Source organism: Ascaphus truei, chromosome 9 (genome assembly GCF_040206685.1).
Source record: "Ascaphus truei isolate aAscTru1 chromosome 9, aAscTru1.hap1, whole genome shotgun sequence".
NCBI classification, from domain to species: Eukaryota; Metazoa; Chordata; class Amphibia; order Anura; family Ascaphidae; genus Ascaphus; species Ascaphus truei.
In genome coordinates, this window is record NC_134491.1 from 21,904,923 (window position 1) to 21,927,679 (window position 22,757).

At 49.4% G+C, this 22,757-nt stretch overlaps 1 protein-coding gene across 19 annotated transcripts in view; it reads left to right on the top strand.

Annotated features, from left to right (window-relative positions):
- The window catches only part of NFASC (neurofascin), a 115,757-nt gene that overhangs the window by 40,956 nt on the left and 52,044 nt on the right, over positions 1-22,757 (top strand). For 8 of the 19 annotated variants that reach the window (XM_075613723.1, XM_075613721.1, XM_075613729.1 and 5 more), the window contains exons 2-14: positions 4,869-4,925; positions 7,625-7,755; positions 9,622-9,639; positions 10,297-10,402; positions 11,084-11,280; positions 11,922-12,044; positions 12,443-12,613; positions 14,611-14,670; positions 16,772-16,883; positions 17,921-18,105; positions 19,182-19,313; positions 21,079-21,222; positions 22,641-22,752. In XM_075613723.1, the coding sequence (XP_075469838.1) occupies positions 7,677-7,755; positions 9,622-9,639; positions 10,297-10,402; positions 11,084-11,280; positions 11,922-12,044; positions 12,443-12,613; positions 14,611-14,670; positions 16,772-16,883; positions 17,921-18,105; positions 19,182-19,313; positions 21,079-21,222; positions 22,641-22,752 (1,439 nt within the window). In that variant the 5' untranslated portion in view covers positions 4,869-4,925; positions 7,625-7,676. The remainder of the gene's footprint in view (positions 1-4,868; positions 4,926-7,624; positions 7,756-9,621; positions 9,640-10,296; positions 10,403-11,083; positions 11,281-11,921; positions 12,045-12,442; positions 12,614-14,610; positions 14,671-16,771; positions 16,884-17,920; positions 18,106-19,181; positions 19,314-21,078; positions 21,223-22,640; positions 22,753-22,757) is intronic. The other 11 variants (XM_075613738.1, XM_075613725.1, XM_075613733.1 and 8 more) reach the window with 3 other exon arrangements.

Sequence of the window (22,757 nt, forward strand, 5' to 3'; positions counted from 1 at the left end):
CATCTGATCTCAGACGCGCTATTAGAGAGGGTTGGGGTTCCTTACAATGCATCAGATCTCAGACACGCTATTAGAGAGGGTTGGGGTTCCTTACAATGCATCTGATCTCAGACGCGCTATTAGAGAGGGTTGGGGTTCCTTACAATGCATCAGATCTCAGACACGCTATTAGAGAGGGTTGGGGTTCCTTACAATGCATCTGATCTCAGACGCGCTATTAGAGAGGGTTGGGGTTCCTTACAATGCATCTGATCTCAGACGCGCTATTAGAGAGGGTTGGGGTTCCTTACAATGCATCTGATCTCAGACGCGCTATTAGAGAGGGTTGGGGTTCCTTACAATGCATCTGATCTCAGACGCACTATTAGAGAGGGTTGGGGTTCCTTACAATGCATCTGATCTCAGACACGCTATTAGAGAGGGTTGGGGTTCCTTACAATGCATCTGATTTCAGACGCGCTATTGGAGAGGGTCGGGGTTCCTTACAATGCATCTGATTTCAGACGCGCTATTAAAGAGGGTTGGGGTTCCGCAGAATTTCACAATATAGTTATAGGATTCATTAACAAAAAAAAAACAAAGGGATTAAATAACACTGTGTTAAGGTTACAGTACTTGTCAAAGAAGCAATGGGAACACAGAGAGACGGGTGGGACAAAGTAATTGAGAAGGGACAGGGAGACTGTAAATGCACATTATTTTGATGGGGACATCGGCATTCTTCCTACTATTAAGGTAATTGCAACCATTACATTCTAAAAAAGGTGTTTCCTACATGTGCCACAGTTAAGAAGCAAAACAGTTAAATATCTGCCTGTGTGTAGGATTCAGGAATGTGACAGTCCGTGGAGACGTGGGTTGTGTTTTTCTGTGTACAGAAAAACGGGAAAAGAATTAGAAGTGTTGCAGTGTCATGGGGGGGGGGGGAGGGGGAGGGAGAGAGGGGGGAATACAGATAGAAAACTAAATGCTGAATATTTAGCTCATGACGAATGTGGTTCTGAAAAGGGAAACTGTGTGTTAGAGTGTAAAAGTGTTATATACTGTAAGAAAACAGTGTTTTGCAATAGATAATGATGTTGAGTATGTCTTGGATTAAATACATCTCTGCCGCTGTCATATTTAAAGATAAAACAGCGACATCTAATAGGGTCAGTGTCGGAGGGTGTTTTAAGGTTCGGGTTAGAGCGAGGGGTGGCAAATTCCGTCCTCAAGGGCCACCAACAGGTCAGGTTTTTAGGATATCCCCTTGTCAGCACTGGTGGCTCAATCAGTGGCTCAGTCTTTGTCTGAGCCACTGATTGAGCCCCCTGTGCTGAAACAGGGATATCCTGAAACCCTGTCCTGTTGGTGGCCCTTGAGGACTGGAGATGCCCACCCCTGGGGTAGAAGGAGTAAGAGCGGGTTAGGTGGGTTGTGGTGCCCTGCAGGGCCCGTGTAACGTGGCTGAGATCCGTGGCACATGTAGGGAAGTGCCGAGCACATTCCATTCCATCGCTGGCCGTAACGTGGGCCGCTCAGAACATTTCCCGACCCACGGGGGAGACAGATGTAAATTGTTCAATGAAGTGAAACTCGTTCTTTGTGTAAATGCCAGAACTGCGGAGGAGAGAGGAGGGACCGGCTCAGGGAGAGACAGGGATTCAACACAGGGAGGGGGGGAAACAGCTGTGAAATCTCCTCCCACCCCCCACCAGTGAATACCCAGCCCCATACCCACTCTATTTATATAAAGCACATGTATAGCGTAGGCAGTGCCAGCCTCCTCATCACACACACACATATACTGTAACAGCATGACATGTATACACAGGTCCAGCGCAGGCAGGGGCAGTGCCCAACACACACACACACACACACACACACACACACACACACACACACACACACACACACACACACACACACACACACACACACACACACACACACACACACACACACACACACACACACACACACTAACAGCATGACATGTATACACAGGTCCAGAGCAGGCAGGGGCAGTGCCCATCTCACACACACACACACACACACACACACACACACACACACACACACACACACACACACACACACACACACACACACACACACACACACACACACACACACACACACGACATGTATACACAGGTCCAGAGCAGGCAGGGGCAGTGCCCAACACACACACACACACACACACACACACACACACACACACACACACACACACACACACACACACACACACACACAGTAACAGCATGACATGTATACACAGGTCCAGAGCAGGCAGGGGCAGTGCCCAACTCTCTCTCTTCTCTCTTCTCTCTTCTCTCTTCTCTCTTCTCTCTTCTCTCTTCTCTCTCTCGTCCAGAGCAGGCAGGGGCAGTGCCCATCTCACACACACTCCTACACCACGGCATATATACACAGCACAGGTACATCATGGACAGCAGTAGTGTCAGCCTCCCCTCACACATACACTGCTACACCATGACATATATACACAGTACAGGTGCAGTGCAGGCAGGGGTAGTGGCGGCCTCCCCCTCACGCACACACATTTCAATATGGTGGAGCTGGAATTTCAGGTGCTTTTCTGCAGGGAACTGTCCATCTTGATGGTAATTTGTGCAGACGGCTGCAGAGACACTGTGACATCCGGTCACAGAGCAGCCAATAGGGAGAGGCCGTGTGTGTGAGCTCAGAAAACCGGGGGCTAGAGAATGTAAAAATAACTTCGTGAGTGACCCATGTGCTCGCTGGTCCTGGGAGCGCTCAATGGCACATATCTCCGTATAGCAATGGTACATCTCTCTGTATATCAATGGCACATATCTCCGTATAGCAATGGTACATCTCTCTGTATAGCAATGGTACATCTCTCCATATAGCAATGGTACATCTCTCCGTATAGCAATGGTACATCTCTCCGTATAGCAATGGTACATCTCTCCGTATAGCAATGGCACATCTCTCCGTATAGCAATGGTACATTTCTCCGTATAGCAATGGTACATCTCTCCGTATAGCAATGGTACATCTCTCCGTATAGCAATGGTACATCTCTCCGTATAGCAATGGTACATCTCTCCGTATAGCAATGGTACATCTCTCCGTATAGCAATGGTACATCTCTCCGTATAGCAATGGTACATCTCTCCGTATAGCAATGGTACATCTCTCCGTATAGCAATGGTACATCTCTCCGTATAGCAATGGTACATCTCTCCGTATAGCAATGGTACATCTCTCCGTATAGCAATGGTACATCTCTCCGTATAGCAATGGTACATCTCTCCGTATAGCAATGGTACATCTCTCCGTATAGCAATGGTACATCTCTCCGTATAGCAATGGTACATCTCTCCGTATAGCAATGGTACATCTCTCCGTATAGCAATGGTACATTTCTCCGTATAGCAATGGTACATCTCTCCGTATAGCAATGGTACATCTCTCCGTATAGCAATGGCACATCTCTCCGTATAGCAATGGTACATTTCTCCGTATAGCAATGGTACATCTCTCCGTATAGCAATGGTACATCTCTCCGTATAGCAATGGTACATCTCTCCGTATAGCAATGGTACATCTCTCCGTATAGCAATGGTACATCTCTCCGTATAGCAATGGTACATCTCTCCGTATAGCAATGGTACATTTCTCCGTATAGCAATGGTACATCTCTCCGTATAGCAATGGTACATCTCTCCGTATAGCAATGGTACATCTCTCTGTATATCAATGGTACATCTCTCTGTATAGCAATGGCACATCTCTGTATAGCAATGGTACATCTCTCTGTATAGCAATGGCACATCTCTGTATAGCAATGGTACATCTCTCAGTATAGCAATGGTACATCTCTCTGTATAGCAATGGCACATCTCTGTATAGCAATGGTACATCTCTCTGTATAGCAATGGCACTCTCTGTATAGCAATGGCACATCTCTGTATAGCAATGGTACATCTTTTTGTGCATCTCCCTTATAAGCAGCACAAACTAGAGATACACTAATTACTTAAATTAACTCCCAGAGAGACAGTTGCAGGTCCCTCTAGTAATGAAATGAAATGGTTGTACCGTACTGTACAAGGATGCTGAGTATGTCCATATACTTCCAGCTCTGACAATGAACATGCTGAACTGTATAATGATTCTGAGTATCTCTATACACTTTCAGCCCCTGAAAATGAACATACCCCACTATAGAATGATGAGTATTTTTATACACTTCCAGCTCCTGATAATGAACTCACTGCACTGTACAATGATACAGAGTATATCTATGTACCGGTACTTCTACATTTACGTTAGAGTGCCAGAGTGCTGTAATTGCAGTGCAGCGCTGCTCACTGCGGTGCTGAACTCTGCGGCGCTGCTCTCTGCTGCACTGCTCTGTGGCATTGCTCTCCGCGGCACTGCTCTCTGCTGCACAGAGACTGCCCTCTGCTGCACAGAGACTGCCCTCTGCTGCACAGAGACTGCCCTCTGCTGCACAGAGACTGCCCTCTGCTGCCCAGAGACTGCCCTCTGCTGCACAGAGACTGCCCTCTGCTGCACAGAGACTGCCCTCTGCTGCCCAGAGACTGCCCTCTGCTGCCCAGAGACTGCCCTCTGCTGCCCAGAGACTGCCCTCTGCTGCCCAGAGACTGCTTTCTGCTGCACAGAGACTGCTTTCTGCGGCGCTGCTCTCTGCGGCGCTGCTCTCTGCAGTGCTGCTCTCCGCGGCGCTGCAGTGCAATCCAGCTGCTGATATGTGGGGATCTCTCAGACCTCGGGGGAACGTGCTGTTTTGAAGTATTCCCACATAGTTATCTGTACGGACGGAAAGTGAGGCTGGTTTACCCACATCTCTCCTCTGTTCTCTCCCGCAGCCTGAAGAAGAGAACGAAGCATTGACCACAACACAGGGCAGAGTGACGCGTGGAAAGGTAAGCACATGTTTGTGTGTGTCAGCGTCCCCGGTGAGGACCAAGTGCTGAGTCTACTGTCCCTGGCCCAGCAGCAGAGGGGGGCCCGGCTGGGTGACCCTGAATGTGGAGCCAGACTTCCAAATCTCTGGCCATTTCCTCCGCGAGGTTCTGCAGGAGGCCTGCCGCGGCCCGCTTACAACCCATTGGGCCTCAGGGCTGCGGAACCTCTCTGCTTTGTAGAATGGGGGCCTTGTTAGAATAATAATACGCTTATCTCTGTTGCAAAAGGAGGGCTGGAAATTCGTACTAAGAGCATAAATGTCACTGCATTTGCTTCCCTGGAAATGTATTATAAAATGCATTTCTTTGGGGCGTCTGAATGGGAAGAGGGGGAGAAGCGATGGGGGGGTGGGGGGGAGGGGGTGGTCTATGATATTGTAATTTAGACTTATTGCGCTGCCGCGTGTGTGTGTGTGTGTGTGTGTGTGTATAGAAAGGGTTCCAAGGGGAAATGTATAACTGTAATACCAGAGCACTGTGTGCCTGTAACGTGCAGAGCACTGTGTACCTGTAACATGCAGAGCACTGTGTGTCTGTAATGTGCAGAGCACTGTGTGTCTGTAATGTGCAGAGCACTGTGTGTCTGTAATGTGCAGAGCACTGTGTGTCTGTAATGTGCAGAGCACTGTGTCTTTAACGTGCAGAGCACTGTGTGTCTTTAACGTGCAGAGCACTGTGTGTCTGTAACGTGCAGAGCACTGTGTGTCTGTAATATGCAGAGCACTGTGTGTCTGTAATGTGCAGAGCACTGTGTGTCTGTAATGTGCAGAGCACTGTGTGTCTGTAATGTGCAGAGTACCTGGTAAGCGGTTACCAGGCTGTACAGTAGCTGCTTGTGTGGGCTGCTTCAGGTACCTTGGACAGCTCCTGAGCCCTAACAGCAGGTGTGTGCTAGTCCATAAAGTACACTCTCACAGGGAGGAGGCATCTCATGCTCTCGGGCAGCATGCAGACAATCAGAACCTGCATGCAGACAATCAGAACCTGTATTCAGGGGGGTGGGGAGTCTGCCGCCACACAGCTGCTACACAATGTATACAGCCCCTGTAATAATCTGGTGACACCCTGTAATGCACAGTTTGGTCGGGGGAGGTGTGAAGCAACACGTGTTGGGAGCACAGGATCCATAGGTCATAGCTCTATTCTGTGTGTCACTGTGTCACTCTGTGCTGGGAGGGGCAGAGGGGATGACTCATAGGTACCTGCTGACATTGGCACCCAGTGGAGGGACAGAATGGATGCGCCAAAACATTTGCCAATGGGTCACCCTGCTTTTGAAGTGACAGACCTGGACTATACTGTCAGTCACTGTGCCACCCTGTGGTGAGAGGGATAGAATGGGTAGGCCACAGGTCCCTTCTGTGTGTGTGTGTGTGTGTATGTGTGTATATATATATATATATATATATATATATATATAATATCTTTTAGAGCGCCATCCATTTACACAGCGCTTTACTGCGGCAATACACATGACATAGTGATAGGAGATATGAGGAATAGGTGCTAGAGACATAAAAGTAAACATTAGGAAAAGCAGTCCCTGTCCTGCAGAGCTTACAATCTAATATATCATTATTTGCCTGTCCTACATCTGTTCGTGAGGGGGTTAATGTTCCCACTGCTCCCTGCTTGACTGTCACAGCATATGGTGCCCTGCGTGTGGCTTTAGCCTCAGGACAGTGGCCAGGAGCGGCGGCACGAGTCCGATGGACTTCCGGGGCGAGCTTTGAAACAATACCACTGAGCAGTGAGGGGCGGGGAGGGGAGGTAACGCCTGCCCCAGATGGGTTATCAGGCAGCATCCACAGATGGATTGAGTGAGGAGCCTGAGGCTGTGTGTGCTAAACACGTGCAAATTAGGAGGGGGAGGGAGGGGGACTAGGATATTGTAATGGAGACTTAATGCACAATTTAACAGCATTGCCGTGTTTGTGCGTGCGTGCGTGTGTGCGTGCGTGTGTGCGTGCGTGTGTGCGTGCGTGCGTGCGCAGAAGGGGTTCCAAGGTGAATTGCATAACTAATATGCAGCGCACTGTGTACCTGTAATATGCAGCACACTGTGTACCTGTAATATGCAGCACACTGTGTACCTGTACTATGCAGCACACTGTGTACCTGTAATATGCAGCACACTGTGTACCTGTACTATGCAGCACACTGTGTACCTGTAATATGCAGCACACTGTGTACCTGTAATATGCAGCACACTGTGTACCTGTACTATGCAGCACACTGTGTACCTGTAATATGCAGCACACTGTGTACCTGTAATGTGCAGAGCACTGTGTGTCTGTAATATGCAGAGCACTGTGTGTCTGTAATGTGCAGAGCACTGTGTCTGTAATGTGCAGAGCACTGTGTCTGTAATGTGCAGAGCACTGTGTCTGTAATGTGCAGAGCACTGTGTGTCTAATGTGCAGAGCACTGTGTGTCTGTAATGTGCAGAGCACTGTGTGTCTGTAATGTGCAGAGCACTGTGTGTCTGTAATGTGCAGAGCACTGTGTGTCTGTAATGTGCAGAGCACTGTACCTGTAATGTGCAGAGCAGAGATGGGCTCCTGTGAGGGGTGTATAGCCGGCTCTGCATGGTTTGAATGGTGGGGACCTCACTAGTGTGCTGTGTGTTTCATGCTGATGTGCGCTTCTCCTTCCAGCTCCCGCAGTAGAAAGGTTAAAGGACAGCCCCCTGCCCCCTTTATCAGCAGCATGGCATCACAAGGATCTCCGTGGGCATCCGTCCTTCTCCTCTTCCAGCTGGTCAGCGCTATAGATGTTCCCCTAGACCGTGAGTTAATCAAACTGTTCGTCGTTATAGGGGGAAACACAGCATGTGACCTCTAAGACTGCACACCTCAGGGACTGTGGTAAAGGCTGAGCAGAAACCTCTATGGCTATAAAGTTAAGGGACCCTAATACCTTTTATAGCTGTACAACTCAGGATACCCATGCACCTCTAGGATTGCACATCCTGTTACCTGTATGGCCAAACAGTTTAGAGCAGGGGTGGCCAACTCCAGTCCTCAAGGGCCACCAACAGGTCAGGTTTTCAGGATATCCCTGCTTCAGCACAGGTCTTTGACTGAGCCACTGATTGAGAACCTGGGATTTCCTTAAAACCTGACCTGTTGGTGGCCCTTGAGGACTGGAGTTGCCCACCCCTGGTTTAGAGCATCATGTTACCTCTATGGCTGTACAGTTTAGGGTATCCTGTTACCTCTATGGCTGTACAACTCGGTATTTATCTGGCTGTGCATCTTGTCACTCCTATGACATCACAGGTCATAATACCTCTAGGACTGGCAGGGTATCCCATCACCTCTAAGGCTAGTAGGGGCATATAGATTTGCTCTTTGTTCAGATGGTGCTGTTGGACTCCCACATTGGCAGGCAGCTGGGGCTCTCCGCCGCCTCCCGCTGCCCTCTTCGTTCTGCAGCTGTCCCCTACACGATAACCTTTGTGACCTTGTCACTTCCCGTCTCTCTCGGTCACGGGGGCCGGAGGACTTTGGACAATGACGGCTGAGCCCGTCCTGCCCCAGCAGCTGGCAGATAACGATTCATCCGCAGCTGCCCCCCTTCGGAGTGATCGAGCTGATACTTAGTAACACAACCACAATCCCAGCATGCCGTGCGCCCAACCATTAACCCTCTCACTGCCGGGCGGGACAGACACGCAGGACTCTAAGCTTTCCAAGTGTCAGGGGTAGACATTTCACACGCAGTTAAACTAAAAGAAAAATGTGCTATTTACTAAACAAAAAAATCAACATAGATTCAGTTCAGAATGAGTTTTTACCCCCTTCCCTGTCTCGGGGGCCCTCTCTGGTTGTGAAAGGGTTAAACTCCATATTTGACCACATGAAGATTTTGTGAGCCCTTATAACAGGGTGACCGGGAATGAGGTCATGGTCTAGGACCTCGCTACTGGGACCTCTCACTACCGGACGCTTCGCCGTCAAAGCCCCTAACCTAACAAAACACTAATCTTAACCCCCAATACTAATGCTAATTCCTACCCTAAAAACCTTAACCCCTTACCCTCAGACCCCTTACCCTAAAACCCCTTACCCTAAGACCCCTTACCCTAAGTCCCTTTACCCTAAGTCCCTTTACCCTAAGTCCCCTTACCCTAAGACCCCTTACCCTAAGTCCCCTTACCCTAAGACCCCTTACCCTAAGACCCCTTACCCTAAGACCCCTTACCCTAAGTCCCCTTACCCTAAGTCCCCTTACCCTAAGTCCCCTTACCCTAAGTCCCCTTACCCTAAGTCCCCTTACCCTAAGTCCCCTTACCCTAAGTCCCCTTACCCTAAGTCCCCTTACCCTAAGTCCCCTTACCCCGTAAAACAGCACAAGATTGATCACAGACAAATATCAGCATTGGCAAATGGACACATTGTATACATGTATGTTATCTGTACTATATATGTAGCTATTCTACATTACATGTGTATTAACGTGATACAGAGGGATGTGTGGGGGGTGCACACTTTGCGCGTGTTTATTTTAGGCTGACTGGGACACTGGCAGGCAATGTGTTTGCTTCTGTCTGTCTGGTCACCCGTGCCGCAGAGTTTCAGTGTGATAGTCCGTGTGTTACTAACCTCACATCTCATCCAACTTTCTCATTCGCTTCCATGGAAACAAACAGCAAACATTCGGCGAGAGCGTAAGTGTTACTCGGTCAGAGCGTCTGTGATTGGACGGATAGATTTGGGGAGAAGGAACTATAGATACCTGATGGAAAAAAGGGAAGGAGAGAGGGGGTGGGAGAGGGAAGGGGCGGGAGATTGAAGGGGGAGGGAGGGAAGGAAGGGGGGGGAGGGAAGGAAGGGGGGGGAGGGAAGGAAGGGGGGGGGAGGGAAGGAAGGGGGGGAAAAGGGGGGGGGGGGAAAGGGGGAGGGGAAAAGGGGGAAGGGGGGGGGGGGAGAAGAAGGGGGGAAGGGGGGGAAAGGGGGGAGAGAGAAAAAGATGGAATGGATGGATCAAAAACCAAAGGGAGGGAGAGATGTTAATATACAGAACAGGAGAGAGGTGGGGAGGGGGGAGTCACTGAGAGAGTGCAGCATACAAATCAGCGAGAGAGATGAGATGGTGGGAGAATGGGAAAGAGAAAGTGTGAGGGAGAAACGGTTAGAGAGGTGAAGGGAGAGACGGGTCCCTGCAGCTCCCACACCCAGGACAGTCTGAGCTTGCAGATTGTCAGTATTTGGGATATGAAAGGTGGCAGTTTGGGCCGTTGCAAAAGCTGCATGATTGTTTTTTTTGGGGGGGGGGGGTGCTGGGTCATATATTAAGGGGTGCCTACCTGCTCTCTTCCTCACAGTACTTCAGCCCCCCACCATCACCAAGCAGTCCGTGAAGAATTACATTGTGGACCCACGAGATAACATCTACATTGAATGTGAGGCACAGGGGAACCCACAGCCCACGTAAGTGCCACGCAGGGGGAACCAGGGAGGGAACACTACCTCTGCAGCGTCCTGTGCAGAATGGGGGGAGGGGAAGAGGTGGAACCATGGCATAAATATGAAGTATCCTGTGCATTTAGTAGGAAGGAATGGAGATGGGGATAGGGCATAACACTCTAGAGCTTCCTGTGCAGGTAGTGGGATGGGATAGACTGGTATAGTCTATACAGTAAAGGTATTCTCTCTGCAGCTTCCTGTGCAGGTAGTGGGATGGGATAGACTGGTATAGTCTATACAGTAAAGGTATTCTCTCTGCAGCTTCCTGTGCAGGTAGTGGAATGGGATAGACTGGTATAGTCTAACTCTATACAGTAAAGGTATTCTCTCTGCAGCTTCCTGTGCAGGTAGTGGGATGGGATAGACTGGTATAGTCTATACAGTAAAGGTATTCTCTCTGCAGCTTCCTGTGCAGGTAGTGGGATGGGATAGACTGGTATAGTCTATACAGTAAAGGTATTCTCTCTGCAGCTTCCTGTGCAGGTAGTGGGATGGGATAGACTGGTATAGTCTAACTCTATACAGTAAAGGTATTCTCTCTGCAGCTTCCTGTGCAGGTAGTGGGTGGGATTGAAAGTTCAGCTTGGTCACTACACTCCCTGATGGCCTCTCATCCTCAATCACTGTCCATTCTCTTCTCTCCAGGTATACATGGACACGGAACGGGAAATTCTTTAATGTGGCCAAAGACTCTAAAGTGTCGATGCGTAGAGGCGCGGGGACCCTCATCATCGACTTCCTGGGAGGGGGGCGACCTGAGGACTATGAGGGAGAATATCAGTGCATTGCCCGCAATAACCACGGGATTGCTCTGTCTAATAAAATTCTGCTGCAAGTCTCCAGTGAGTTACAGACCATGGAGCAGAAGAGTCACCGAGCAGGGAGTCAGAATCACAGAGCAGGGAGTGCAGAGAGTCACAAGACTGGAAGCAGGGAGTTATAGGGAGTCACGAAAGCAGAGGACAAGGGAGTCACAGGACAGGGAGCACAGAGCATCGCAGAGCAGGTAGCAGGGAGTCACAGAGCAGGCAGTATGGGGAGTCAAAAAGCAAGGAGCGCGGGGAGTCACAGAGCAAGGGAAAAGGGAGTCACAGGGCAGATAGTATGGGGAGTCAGAAAGCAGGGAGTCACAGAGTAGGGAGTGTGGGGGTCAGAAAGCAGGGAGTCTGAGAGCAAGAAGTGTGCAGTGTCACACAACAGGGAGTGTTATGGCGTAGAAAGAGAGCAAAGAGTGTGGGGGGGGGGGGGTCACAGAGCAGGGAGTGCAGGGGGTCACAGAGCAGGGAGTGCGGGGTCACAGAGCAGGGAGTGCGGGGTCAGAGAGCAGGACTCAGAGCAATATAAACAGATTCATGTACGGAGGGAGCCTCTTTGCCGCCATACAGAACAGCCCACACAGGGAGCACAGGCAGACATCTCTAATTCCCCTTCTCCCACTGCTCCCCTCACTCACTCTGTGCTTATGTTTATCTTCCCTCTACAGGGTCCCCCCTGTGGCCCAAAGAGAACCTGGACCCAGTGGTGGTGCAGGAAGGAGCCCCTCTCATCCTGCAGTGTAACCCTCCCCACGGGCTGCCTCCCCCGGTCATATTCTGGATGAGCAGCTGTGAGTGTGTGGCGGGTCCCAGAAGCGTGGCATACGGAAGCAGGGAGGGAGATCTGACCCCTTCACAGGGTGTTGGAGTTTTGTGTGGGTGCAGGATGTGCAGTGAGATGCTCAGTATCATCATACAGTGAAGCAGGATCATCCTCCTCTTCACACCTGCTAAATTGCACTGTCCTATATTAGATGGAGTCTTTTTAAGGGGATTTGTTTTGTTAAACTCAGACCCCCTCTGTATCGAATTGATATGGTTATTGCTCCATAAACCCACATGGTTGCACCAACTTCTGCTGATGATTCGGGGTCAGTAGATGGGTGTGGATGGGTTGTGTGGGTGGGTTGTCTCCCTGTGACACAGGGCACCTGGCCCTTCTCTCTGCCCCCCCCTCCCCTCTCTGTAGCCATGGAGCCGATAATCCAGGACAAGAGGGTGTCTCAGGGGCTCAACGGTGACCTGTATTTCTCCAACGTCCTACGCCAGGACATGCAGACGGATTACAGCTGCAACGCGCGTTTCCACTTCACTCACACCATCCAGCAGAAGAATGCCTATACTCTCAAAGTGCTGACCAGTAAGTGACGTCTGGGTCCATGCAGGGGGGAGGGTGGGTGACATTATTGGGAGCCTGTCCAGGTGCAGGCACTGAAGCCCATCCTCTGGGTGCCAGGGTAACATGGACTTCCCGTAGGATGTGCTGGTAGCATTAATGGGATCAAAAGGTGCAGTCCCACCTGGAAGCACTTATGGCTTATCCCAGGGCGCCCTCTGCTAGTCACTGGAGGGTACTGCACATGGGTCTGCCCTGTAGCTCAAGGGGTCTTTCAATTCTCTCCTCGCCCCATTTTTAACCCCTTCACTGTTGCCGCGATCATGGGCAGTGTGGCCCCTGCAGGACGGAAGGGGTTAATGCTGCAGAATTGCTGCTTTCTGCTGCGCTTTTATCTTAACAGTTTCTCTGCTGTGTGTGGCCGGCATCTTAACCCCTCCTCTGCCAGAGGGGCACGGGGACCGCCTTTTACTCGAGCTTTGCTTGTGCTCTCCTTATTATATTAATGGCCGGTCTGTTACTTTGTGTATTTTGCCATGTTTTGCGTATTTCCGTTGTCCTTGTGTCCAGCTCTTTGTATTTAGCTTTTGGCTTTGCCATCCCCATCTCCCGCCATCCCCCTGCAGCCCCGCACCTCCCTCCCATCCCCTTGCTCCCTCCTATCTCCCTCCACCCCCTATTCTCCCATATCCCGCCTTCCCCCCATTTAGCTCCATCCCTCTACTCTTCCTCTATCTCCCATCTCCCTCCATCCCCTTACTCCCCCCTTCTCCCTCCACCCCCTATCTCTCTGTTTTTCTCTCTCACATTCTTCTCTTCCCCACACTCTCTCTCCTTCCCCACTCTCTCTCTCACTTCTGTGCCTGTATTATTCATGGTCATCTCCAGCCCTCACCCACTGTGACCTCTCACTGCATTTACTTCTCTCTCTTTTCCCTCCTCTTTATCATTCTCTTTTACTCCCATCCTCTCTCACTCTGCTTTCTTCTCCCTAACCTCCTATTTTCTTTCTACCACTCTCCCGTCCATCTTTTCTCTTTTCCCTCTCCCCTTTCATGCTTTTCCATGTTCTTCTTACTCCCCCTCCTCTAACCCAGCAGCACTCTTTCCTTCCTAACTTTTCTGCCATGTATTCCTCCTCTCTGCCTCCCTCCACTTCCTCATCTAGCTCTCTACCTCTTCCTCCCCCACTCTTTCCATTTCCTCCTCTTCCTCCCCCACTCTTTCCATTTCCTCCTCTTCCTCCCCCACTCTTTCCATTTCCTCCTCTTCCTCCCCCACTCTTTCCATTTCCTCCTCTTCCTCCCCCACTCTTTCCATTTCCTCCTCTTCCTCCCCCCACGCTTTCCATTTCCTCCTCTTCCTCCCCCCCACTCTTTCAATTTCCTCCTTCCCCACTCTTTCAATTTCCTCCTCTTTCTCCCCACTCTTTCAATTTCCTCCTTCCCCACTCTTTCAATTTCCTCCTCTTTCTCCCCACTCTTTCAATTTCCTCCTCTTCCTCCCCCACTCTTTCAATTTCCTCCTCTTCCTCCCCCCACGCTTTCCATTTCCTCCTCTTCCTCCCCCCACTCTTTCCATTTCCTCCTCTTCTTCCTCCCCACGCTTTCCATTTCCTCCTCTTCTTCCTCCCCACACTTTCCATTTCCTCCACTTCCTCCCCCACTCTTTCCATTTCCTCCACTTCCTCCCCCACTCTTTCCGTTTCCTCCTCTTCCTCCCCCCACTCTTTCAATTTCCTCCTTCCCCACTCTTTCCATTTCCTCCTCTTCCTCCCCCCACGCTTTCCATTTCCTCCTCTTCCTCCCCCCACGCTTTCCATTTCCTCCTCTTCTTCCTCCCCACGCTTTCCATTTCCTCCTCTTCCTCCCCCCACTCTTTCCATTTCCTCCTCTTCTTCCTCCCCACGCTTTCCATTTCCTCCTCTTCCTCCCCGCTCTTTCCATTTCCTCCTCCCCTGCTCCTTCCATTTCCTCCCTGTGTTCCCACTGGGGCCTCTCACCTTCTCTTGTTTATTACAGAGAATTCCCGTAATGACTCTGCAATACACTCCTCTCTGAACCTCACTAGTATGTACCTTGGTGAGTTCCTGGGGGTCTGCGGACCCTTCTGCCCTAACTCTCCTTCTAGCTAACCACACTCACCATCTATATAACAATCTCTGGCGTTATGGATCCACAGCCTGATTATTCTGTCCTGCTGCTCAGCATCTCCCAGAGCGGGAAATGTACTGCAGTTTATACCCAGATCTAGTGGATTCAGAATTAGAAGCAGAGGGAGTGTATAGACCAGGGGTGATCAACTCCAGTCCTCAAGCCCCTCCAATAGGTCAGATTTTCAGGATACCCCAGCTTCAGCACAGGTGGCTCAATCAGAGGCTCAGTGGAAGACTGAGCCTCTGATTGAGCCACCTGTGCTGAAGGTGGGACTGAATGAGCCACCTGCACTGAAGCTGTGATATCCTGAAAAACTGACCTGGTGCAGGGGGGATTAAGGACTGGTGTTGAGCACCCCCGTAGTAGGTAATGTGGAGGTGCACAGCCCCCCCCCCTCCCTGCCCAGAGCTCCATACATCAAATCCAAATGGGTCAGCAAATAAATTGCAAGGAAAGGTGGTTCAGCAAATGCTACATCTTTACACCCGAAGCTCCGCTGACTCCGCACGGTTACTGCACAGGCTTAGTTACATCATTACTTTCCAAATCAATATACCAAAGGCTTATCCTTTTAACCCTTGAAAGCTGCGTAACCGCCTGGGTAGGCGATCATTCGCCCATGGTTGATTCTTGGCCCTCTCCAGACCTTGTGCAACATGCGTAGAAACCCTGAGACCCTGCTGTGGTTTTAATGTCACAGATGCGGCTTTGTCACCGGAAGCGCCGGTGTAATTTATTTATATGTTAGGTCCCCCTCCAACGGCGCTCGGGAAGGTCGTGAAGTTTAACTCCTTCAGGTGCTGCGGTGGCAGCCAAAGGTATACCGTATTAACGCCTTTGGTCCCGGTGGGAAGAGCCTGCAATTCATTGCTCTGCGGCGGTCACAGGGATCCTGCCTCGCCCCTGCACCCCTGCCTGGCTGCTGTTTGTTTTTTTGTGGCTTCGTAACCCGGGCTGGCTTTGCACTCTGACCTTTGCACTCTGACCTTTGCACTCTGACCTTTGCACTCTGACCTTTGCACTCTGACCTTTGCACTCTTTACGCTACCTCTCTCTGCCAGAGCTAAGATCCGTTGGAGACGGCGCCAGGACGCTCCACTCCCCTGGTCAGCGACTCGCTGCTCTGCTTGTGATGCCATCGCTCGCCCCACTTCCATAAGGGTGACGTCACAAGCAGAACACTGGGATCAAGCTGAGATGGGGGATACTAAGGAGACCCCCTGTCCCCCAGGCATGGTGGGAGATAGAAAACCAGGACTGGCTGACACTCTGAATCCTCCAGAAAACAACTTGAGGTTGAGATATCTGGATATCTGGCTGATAATTGTAACAGGGAAGCTGCCTGGTCATCCTTCTTTCAGTCTGGTCCTGATTCTAAACTGCCATCTCAATATGATAGAAACAGGGATTCGTTGCCCAGTAATTAACTGGTAAATCTTGCACAGGAATAGAAAGCGGGGCACGTGGGTAGGTGCCTCTGTATATAATTGTACAATGACCGGATACCGGCTGAGTATGGACCACAGACCTGGCTATTACAATCCCACTGCTGTATGTGGCTTCCCCTTCCTCACAGCATCTTCCTGGGCGCGTTATTGCCGTTACGGGCAAGGCGAAGGAAGGTGCCGTGCTGCAGCTGTGCAAAGTTTGGGGTCATCTGAAGGTCGAATAGACAAACCTGCTGATGTATTCTTACTAATTAACTAACTTTCTGCTCCCCAGACCAAGATCAATGCAGGTGCCCCAGAATACAGATTTAACTCTGCGGTTGCCAGGGGGGCATAAAACCTGTTGATTTGCAAGTGGACCGTGTGATTCATGGACGTCTTAGTAGAGGCTCCATACAATTAACCCCTTTACTGCCAGGGACATGTGGCAGCAGAGGGGTTAAGTAGGCACCCTTTGCTGCCTGTGGATGAGCTGCTTGCATTGCAGGCTGTCCCAGCAGCGAAGCGGCCACTTGTGTGTGCCAGTTCCATGTGTCCTCTGGCAGTGCCCTCCTGACCATCACTTGTTCTGTCCCCAGCCCGGGGGGTCACAGAGCGGATCCCAAACTTCATGCTGCCCGCGGGGACCTCTAGCAATAAGCTGGTGCTGCGTGATGAAGACCTGCTCCTGGAGTGCATCGCCTCGGGCGTGTATGTATGAGCTAGCACACCCTATATACCCATCCCATACTGACCTAGGGCATCAGACCTAACACTGCCCCATTGAGTTGTAACACGCTGGGCGTGGGATAGGATCCCATACTGTCCTCTCAGTAACGTGGATCCAGAGAACGGCAAAATATATTGCTGTGATTGAAAATCTGCACCAGATTTAATCAGAGAAAATGTATTTTATTGTAAATAAATCTGATGCAGTTTTTTTATTTTTAAACAAATGTTGCACCAATTTAGCAGCCGAGCAGTGACTGAAAAGAGTTAAAAAGGACGTAACACCAAAAAGTGATATTGTGCGGCGCTTTCACACAGCATACAAGTGATTAACAAAGGATTCAAATAATCAAATGATTCGTGAACAAGTGAATCATTAAATAAATATATAGAATGTATATTTGGGTGAATTTTGCTCAAAACCTCTGTTGAGGACTGGTTCGCAACAGTCCTCCTCTTCAGTCAACTGTCCACAAATTCCAGAAGGAGCAGGGCCACCCAAAATAAAGAAAAAATATATCGTGTGCACTGTTGTGACAAGTGGGTATGTAGAAGGAATCTTGGCTCCTATAGATTTTCTACTTACAAGAAGTAGATCTGTATAGAGCCTATATAGTAGTAGATAATATGAAGTAGATATGTATAGAGCCTATCTCCAACTGTGGCTTATCGGCTTATGCAGGTCAATGGGGAATATACCTCAGGGTGAAGCAGATAAAGGGGACATAGTGCAGATCAATTAAGACAAAAGTGTACTAAGAGCATGCACTTCATATACTCACATTCTTTACAATCATAGTAGGCATGGCAAGTAAGGAAGGGTACAGGGCTGGGGTCACTGGCCAGAAGTATTTCTGCTCCCAGGACTCCTGACCATGATAAGTAAGACAGAGTACCACTCAGGGTTTTATTTACAAAGCTTGGGATGCATGTTCCACCACTTCAGAGGCCAGCACCCTACTTTGCTCATGCCAGCACAGGTCAATGCGTGTTCTTCTTGTGATGTCCCCTCTGTACAGACCGGCGCCGGACATCATGTGGTTTAAGAAGGGAGGGGAGTTCCCCAGCAGGAAGGTGAGGTTTGAGAACTTCAACAAGACGCTGCGCATCACAGGAGTGTCCGAGGAGGACTCCGGGGAGTATTTCTGCCTGGCATCCAATAAGATGGGGAGCATCAGGCACACCATCTCCGTCCGGGTGAAGGGTAAGTACCCCCAGATCTGGGCACCCCCATACCTCACTGCCGAGAGATGTTCAGGGTCCCCACACAAATCTTTGTCATAAATGAACTCGTCATCTGATACTCACCACACTCATCACACACTCACTCAGATTCAATGTGGTATACTCACTCATCACACACTCACTCAGATTCAATGTGGTATACTCACTCATCACACACTCACTCACTCAGATTCAATGTGGCATACTCACTCATCACACACTCACTCAGATTCAATGTGGCATACTCACTCATCACACACTCACTCAGATTCAATGTGGTATACTCACTCATCACACACTCACTCACTCAGATTCAATGTGGCATACTCACTCATCACACACTCACTCAGATTCAATGTGGCATACTCACTCATCACACACTCACTCAGATTCAATGTGGTATACTCACTCATCTCAATTACAAAGTGCGGGGAAACAGTTTTAGGCAAGGAGAATCCGGCTTGTGCAGCCAACATAACACAGACACACACATTCTTCAAAGCGCAGGTCTCCTCAATGACAGAGATATAAAGTACAGCTCTACTCATAAGACCATAATGAAGTTCTCCATTTAATGTGACAGCCAAGAACAGTGGAAAGACAACGTTTCAGGTCCCATATGGACCTTTCATCAGGTGAAATATGAGACCTGAAATGTTGTCCTCAAATGTTGCTGTTCCACTGTTCTTGGCTGTCGCATTAAATGGAGAACTTCATTATGAACTAGTGAGTAGAGCTCTACATTGTATCTCTGTCTTTGAGGAGACCGGCACTTTGAAGAAATACTCACACATCACACATTCACTCACTCAGATTCAATGTGCTATACTAGCTCATCTTACATGAACTCACCCAGCTACACTGTGGCATACTCACTCAGCATATTCTCACTCACCTAGCTACATACTCATCTGACATTCACTCACTATTTCTATGTCTATTTGCCTTCCATAAGGGCACCTTGCTAACTCTCTCCGCACTGATACATTGATACCTCAGAGACAGACACAAAGTTACGCACTGCTCAGCCCTCACTCTCGTCACATGTCCCCTCAGCGGCTCCGTACTGGCTGGATGAGCCCAAGAACCTGATCCTATCACCGGGGGAGAACGGGCGCTTGGTGTGTCGTGCCAACGGCAGCCCCAAACCTGCCGTCCAGTGGCTGATGAACGGAGACGCCATCACGGGTGAGAGCAGCGGGGACAGGACAGGGGGGCCTCTGCAGGCTGAAAGATTCACACCACAGAGCCATGTGGGCCTTTCCCTGTAACAAGAGGCCCGAAGGGACATGAAACAGCTGGTCTGTCCAAACTCGCTCTGTTCTAGTCCAGTGGCTTCCAACCTTTTAGAACGTCCTGGACTCCATGAGGGAATGTCATGTCCCGTGAGGGTGTCATGTTTTAATATATAACATTGACATAGCATTGTAGTGTCACCTGGGGATCTATATATCGAAGCAAACACACTCTCGTCATCAAAGCTAAATAATCACATTGAAATCTATAGGTTTCTGCCCCAGAATTGCACCACTTTTACTCTGCTGCATAGATCATTTTTTAAATAATTTCATTTAAGTAGCAGTTTCCCACCCAAATAAAGTATATATTTATTTATTTCCCTTATATGACCCAGGGGTCCGCAGCAGAACCGCCGCTGAGACATTTTACTTTTTACTTTTGCCATTATTCGCAAGATAAAAGAAAAAGTGCCGTCCAATCAGAAGCTGCAATATCATCTCACAATGATGTCACAGCTTTTTATTGGCTGCCAGAGTGAGGCTGGCCCCCATGCGTCCATATTGTTTCTCCCGTAAACTAAACATAAAAAAAAGCCTGTCAGAATCCGGGGGGTCCCCGTAGATGGTAGTACTGCCGTTCAGTTCCGGGGGACTCAGTGTTACCAATAAAAATTGTGTGTATGTGTGTATGTGTGTATGTGTGTATGTGTGTATGTGTGTATGTGTGTATGTGTGTATGTATGTATATACAGTATATAAAATCTCTGTAGTGAATCAGCACTCCTGAAGCTTATCAATGTGAGGTGCTTAATCCAAGCAAAGTATGCAGAGGTAAGTATCTCCGGAAGCAGGGGTTCCCCAGAGCTGAAATTAATGGGGTTCAGCTCCGGAGACCCCCTGCTTCAATGATGTATATCGATATCTATATCATAAAAACTCAGATTGCCTTTTGAAAGAGAGATAAACATTTTGAAAGAGAGGACAGCAGATTTGCCAGGAGCTGTCCAAGGTACTGTACCAAACACAGGGTAGAGAAGATTACACAGGGATACGGCAGTGTAATGCAACTTTTGTTTTTTCAGGCGTGCCATGAAATGGCCACAAATTTTGTGGTAGGCTACTGCCTTCCCTCCTCTCTCTCCCAATATCCCCCCTCTTAGAATTTTACCATTGGGGGGGCTTTGGTCCCGCAGAGGAGGAGAACTGGGGCCCCTGAGGGTGGATGCGGAAGTTGTGCCCCCGACTTCGGGGCGAGCCCAACATCTGGCGCCAGCCGAGTGCACGGGAAGGGGGAAGAGGCGGGATGATGGTGTAAAGAGCGGCTCATCCCCAAGTATCACGCGGGCCATTACTAATGAAAGTGGCCCACGGGTTGTCCACCCCTGGTGTAATGTCTCTCTCCTGCCATAGAGTGGCAAACACCAAATTGTCCGTCCCAAAAGCATGGCGAGTCAAAAAAAGAAGGGGCCTATGACACATTGATTGTGATGGTGACACACTGAAGGGACCTGTGGCCAAGTCAGTTTGTACTCCCCTCTGCATGGAGCATCACAGGTCAGAGTAGTGATAACCCTTATCGGCAGTGCACTTGTGATCAATCCACAGTTGTTTGTATTACTGTCCGTTCCACCTGGTTGCTTGTTGATAAAAGGTGTCACAGGCTCCCAGCTCTGTTTATTAACACCTTGTTCCCATGGTCTGTGTCTTGCGGACAGCTGTGGCTCCGAATTCCAATTTCGAGGTGGCCGGTGACACCATCATCTTTCGTGATGCGCAGAGTGGCGGCAGCGCAGTGTTCCAGTGCAACGCTTCCAACGACCACGGCTACCTCCTGGCTAACGCCTTCATCAGCATCCTGGGTACGGAGGAGTAACCAGAGCAAGAGCTGGGAGTGTATATATATATATTATCGGTGTTCGACAAATCCATTAAAATACAGGCCCGTGGCGACTGGATTTGACCCCGTGGCCACCTCCTCATGGCCGACACCAAGCAGGGCGGGATTGGGAGAGGGACTAGGTGGCGAGTAGATTTTTTGGTTCGGCGAGTAGATTTTTGGGTGATTTGTCAACCACTGTATATTATACACCGTGGGAAAAGTCACTTGTTTTTTAAAAGATAGCATTACTGAGCATTAAAGAAGATCTACATTTGTCCAAGCTCTGTAGACTAGGAGTGGCCAACTCTGGTCCTCAAGGGCCACCAACAGGTCAGGTTTTTAGGATATCCCTGCTTCAGCACTGGTGGCCCAGTCTTTGACTGAGCCACTGATTGAGCCACCTGTGCTGAAGCAGGGATATCCTAAAAACCTGACCTGTTAGTGGCCCTTGAGCACGAAAGTTGCCCACCCCTGCTTGTAATCCATCACGAGTATAAAAACAGGGCAGGTGGACCCCGCTAGGTTTGGGGAGGAAGTCGTACGAGAACTTGCTCAGCTATAAATATAAACGTACAGCTCTAGAAATGATAAACGGGATAGTGAAGGAGCTGAGAAAGTTTCTGCTAGCGAAGCTGAAAGACGAGGCTAACAAGTCTGCTGATAAGTGGCAGTGCTGCGCAGGGCAGCCATCATGGCGCCATGATTACCAAGAAGTGCTACCCCGTAAGACAACTTCCGTCCCGTAAACAACAACACTGGCTAATCTTTGGGGGAGAGCAGGGGGTTTAGTGGCTGTAACAAAGTCCAGAGGATATACTGTAGAGCGAATGCTTCTACAGTGAGAACCCTGAACCCTTTAAAGTGCCAGCGATCCATTCCAGCCCATGGGCCTCCGGGCGCTGGGAAGGGCAGATTCAGAATTCTGCTTGTGCTTCTTCCGGGTTTTTCTTTATTTGATTTATTTTATTATTTTGATTTTCTTCTTTTTTTTTTTTTTTGTGTGGACATTTTGATATATATTAAAATAAATGGTAAACCAAAGTGCATTCTTGGGGCTTTCTGTTTCTTTTGATCTTCTATAATAGACCCTCTTTGCACCGCCAATGAATTGTAGGCTGTGGATACCTATAAGAGATACCATGTTGAGTTTATAGCCGACATCCATTTTTTGGTGATTTCTTTTGTGTTCTGGGATAGCGCTGCTTAGTAAATATGGGCCCACTCCCCTTTTTTCTTTAAAAACAAAGAATTGTACTTTTTCAAAAGTAGTGGTACTGTGGGCGTGAACATTAATAGTAGTTTTTAAGAGCACGTAGATTTCTCCCGGAAGCTTATTCTGCAATGAGTCCAGATGTACATACTCATTCTGTGTGCCCCCTCCCTCGTTCTCTGCTGCAGACGTCCCTTCTCGGATGCTGGGCCTTAAGAACCAGCTTATAAAAGTCATTGAATACAACCGGACACAGCTGGACTGTCCCTTCTTCGGGTCCCCCGTACCCACGCTGCGCTGGTAAG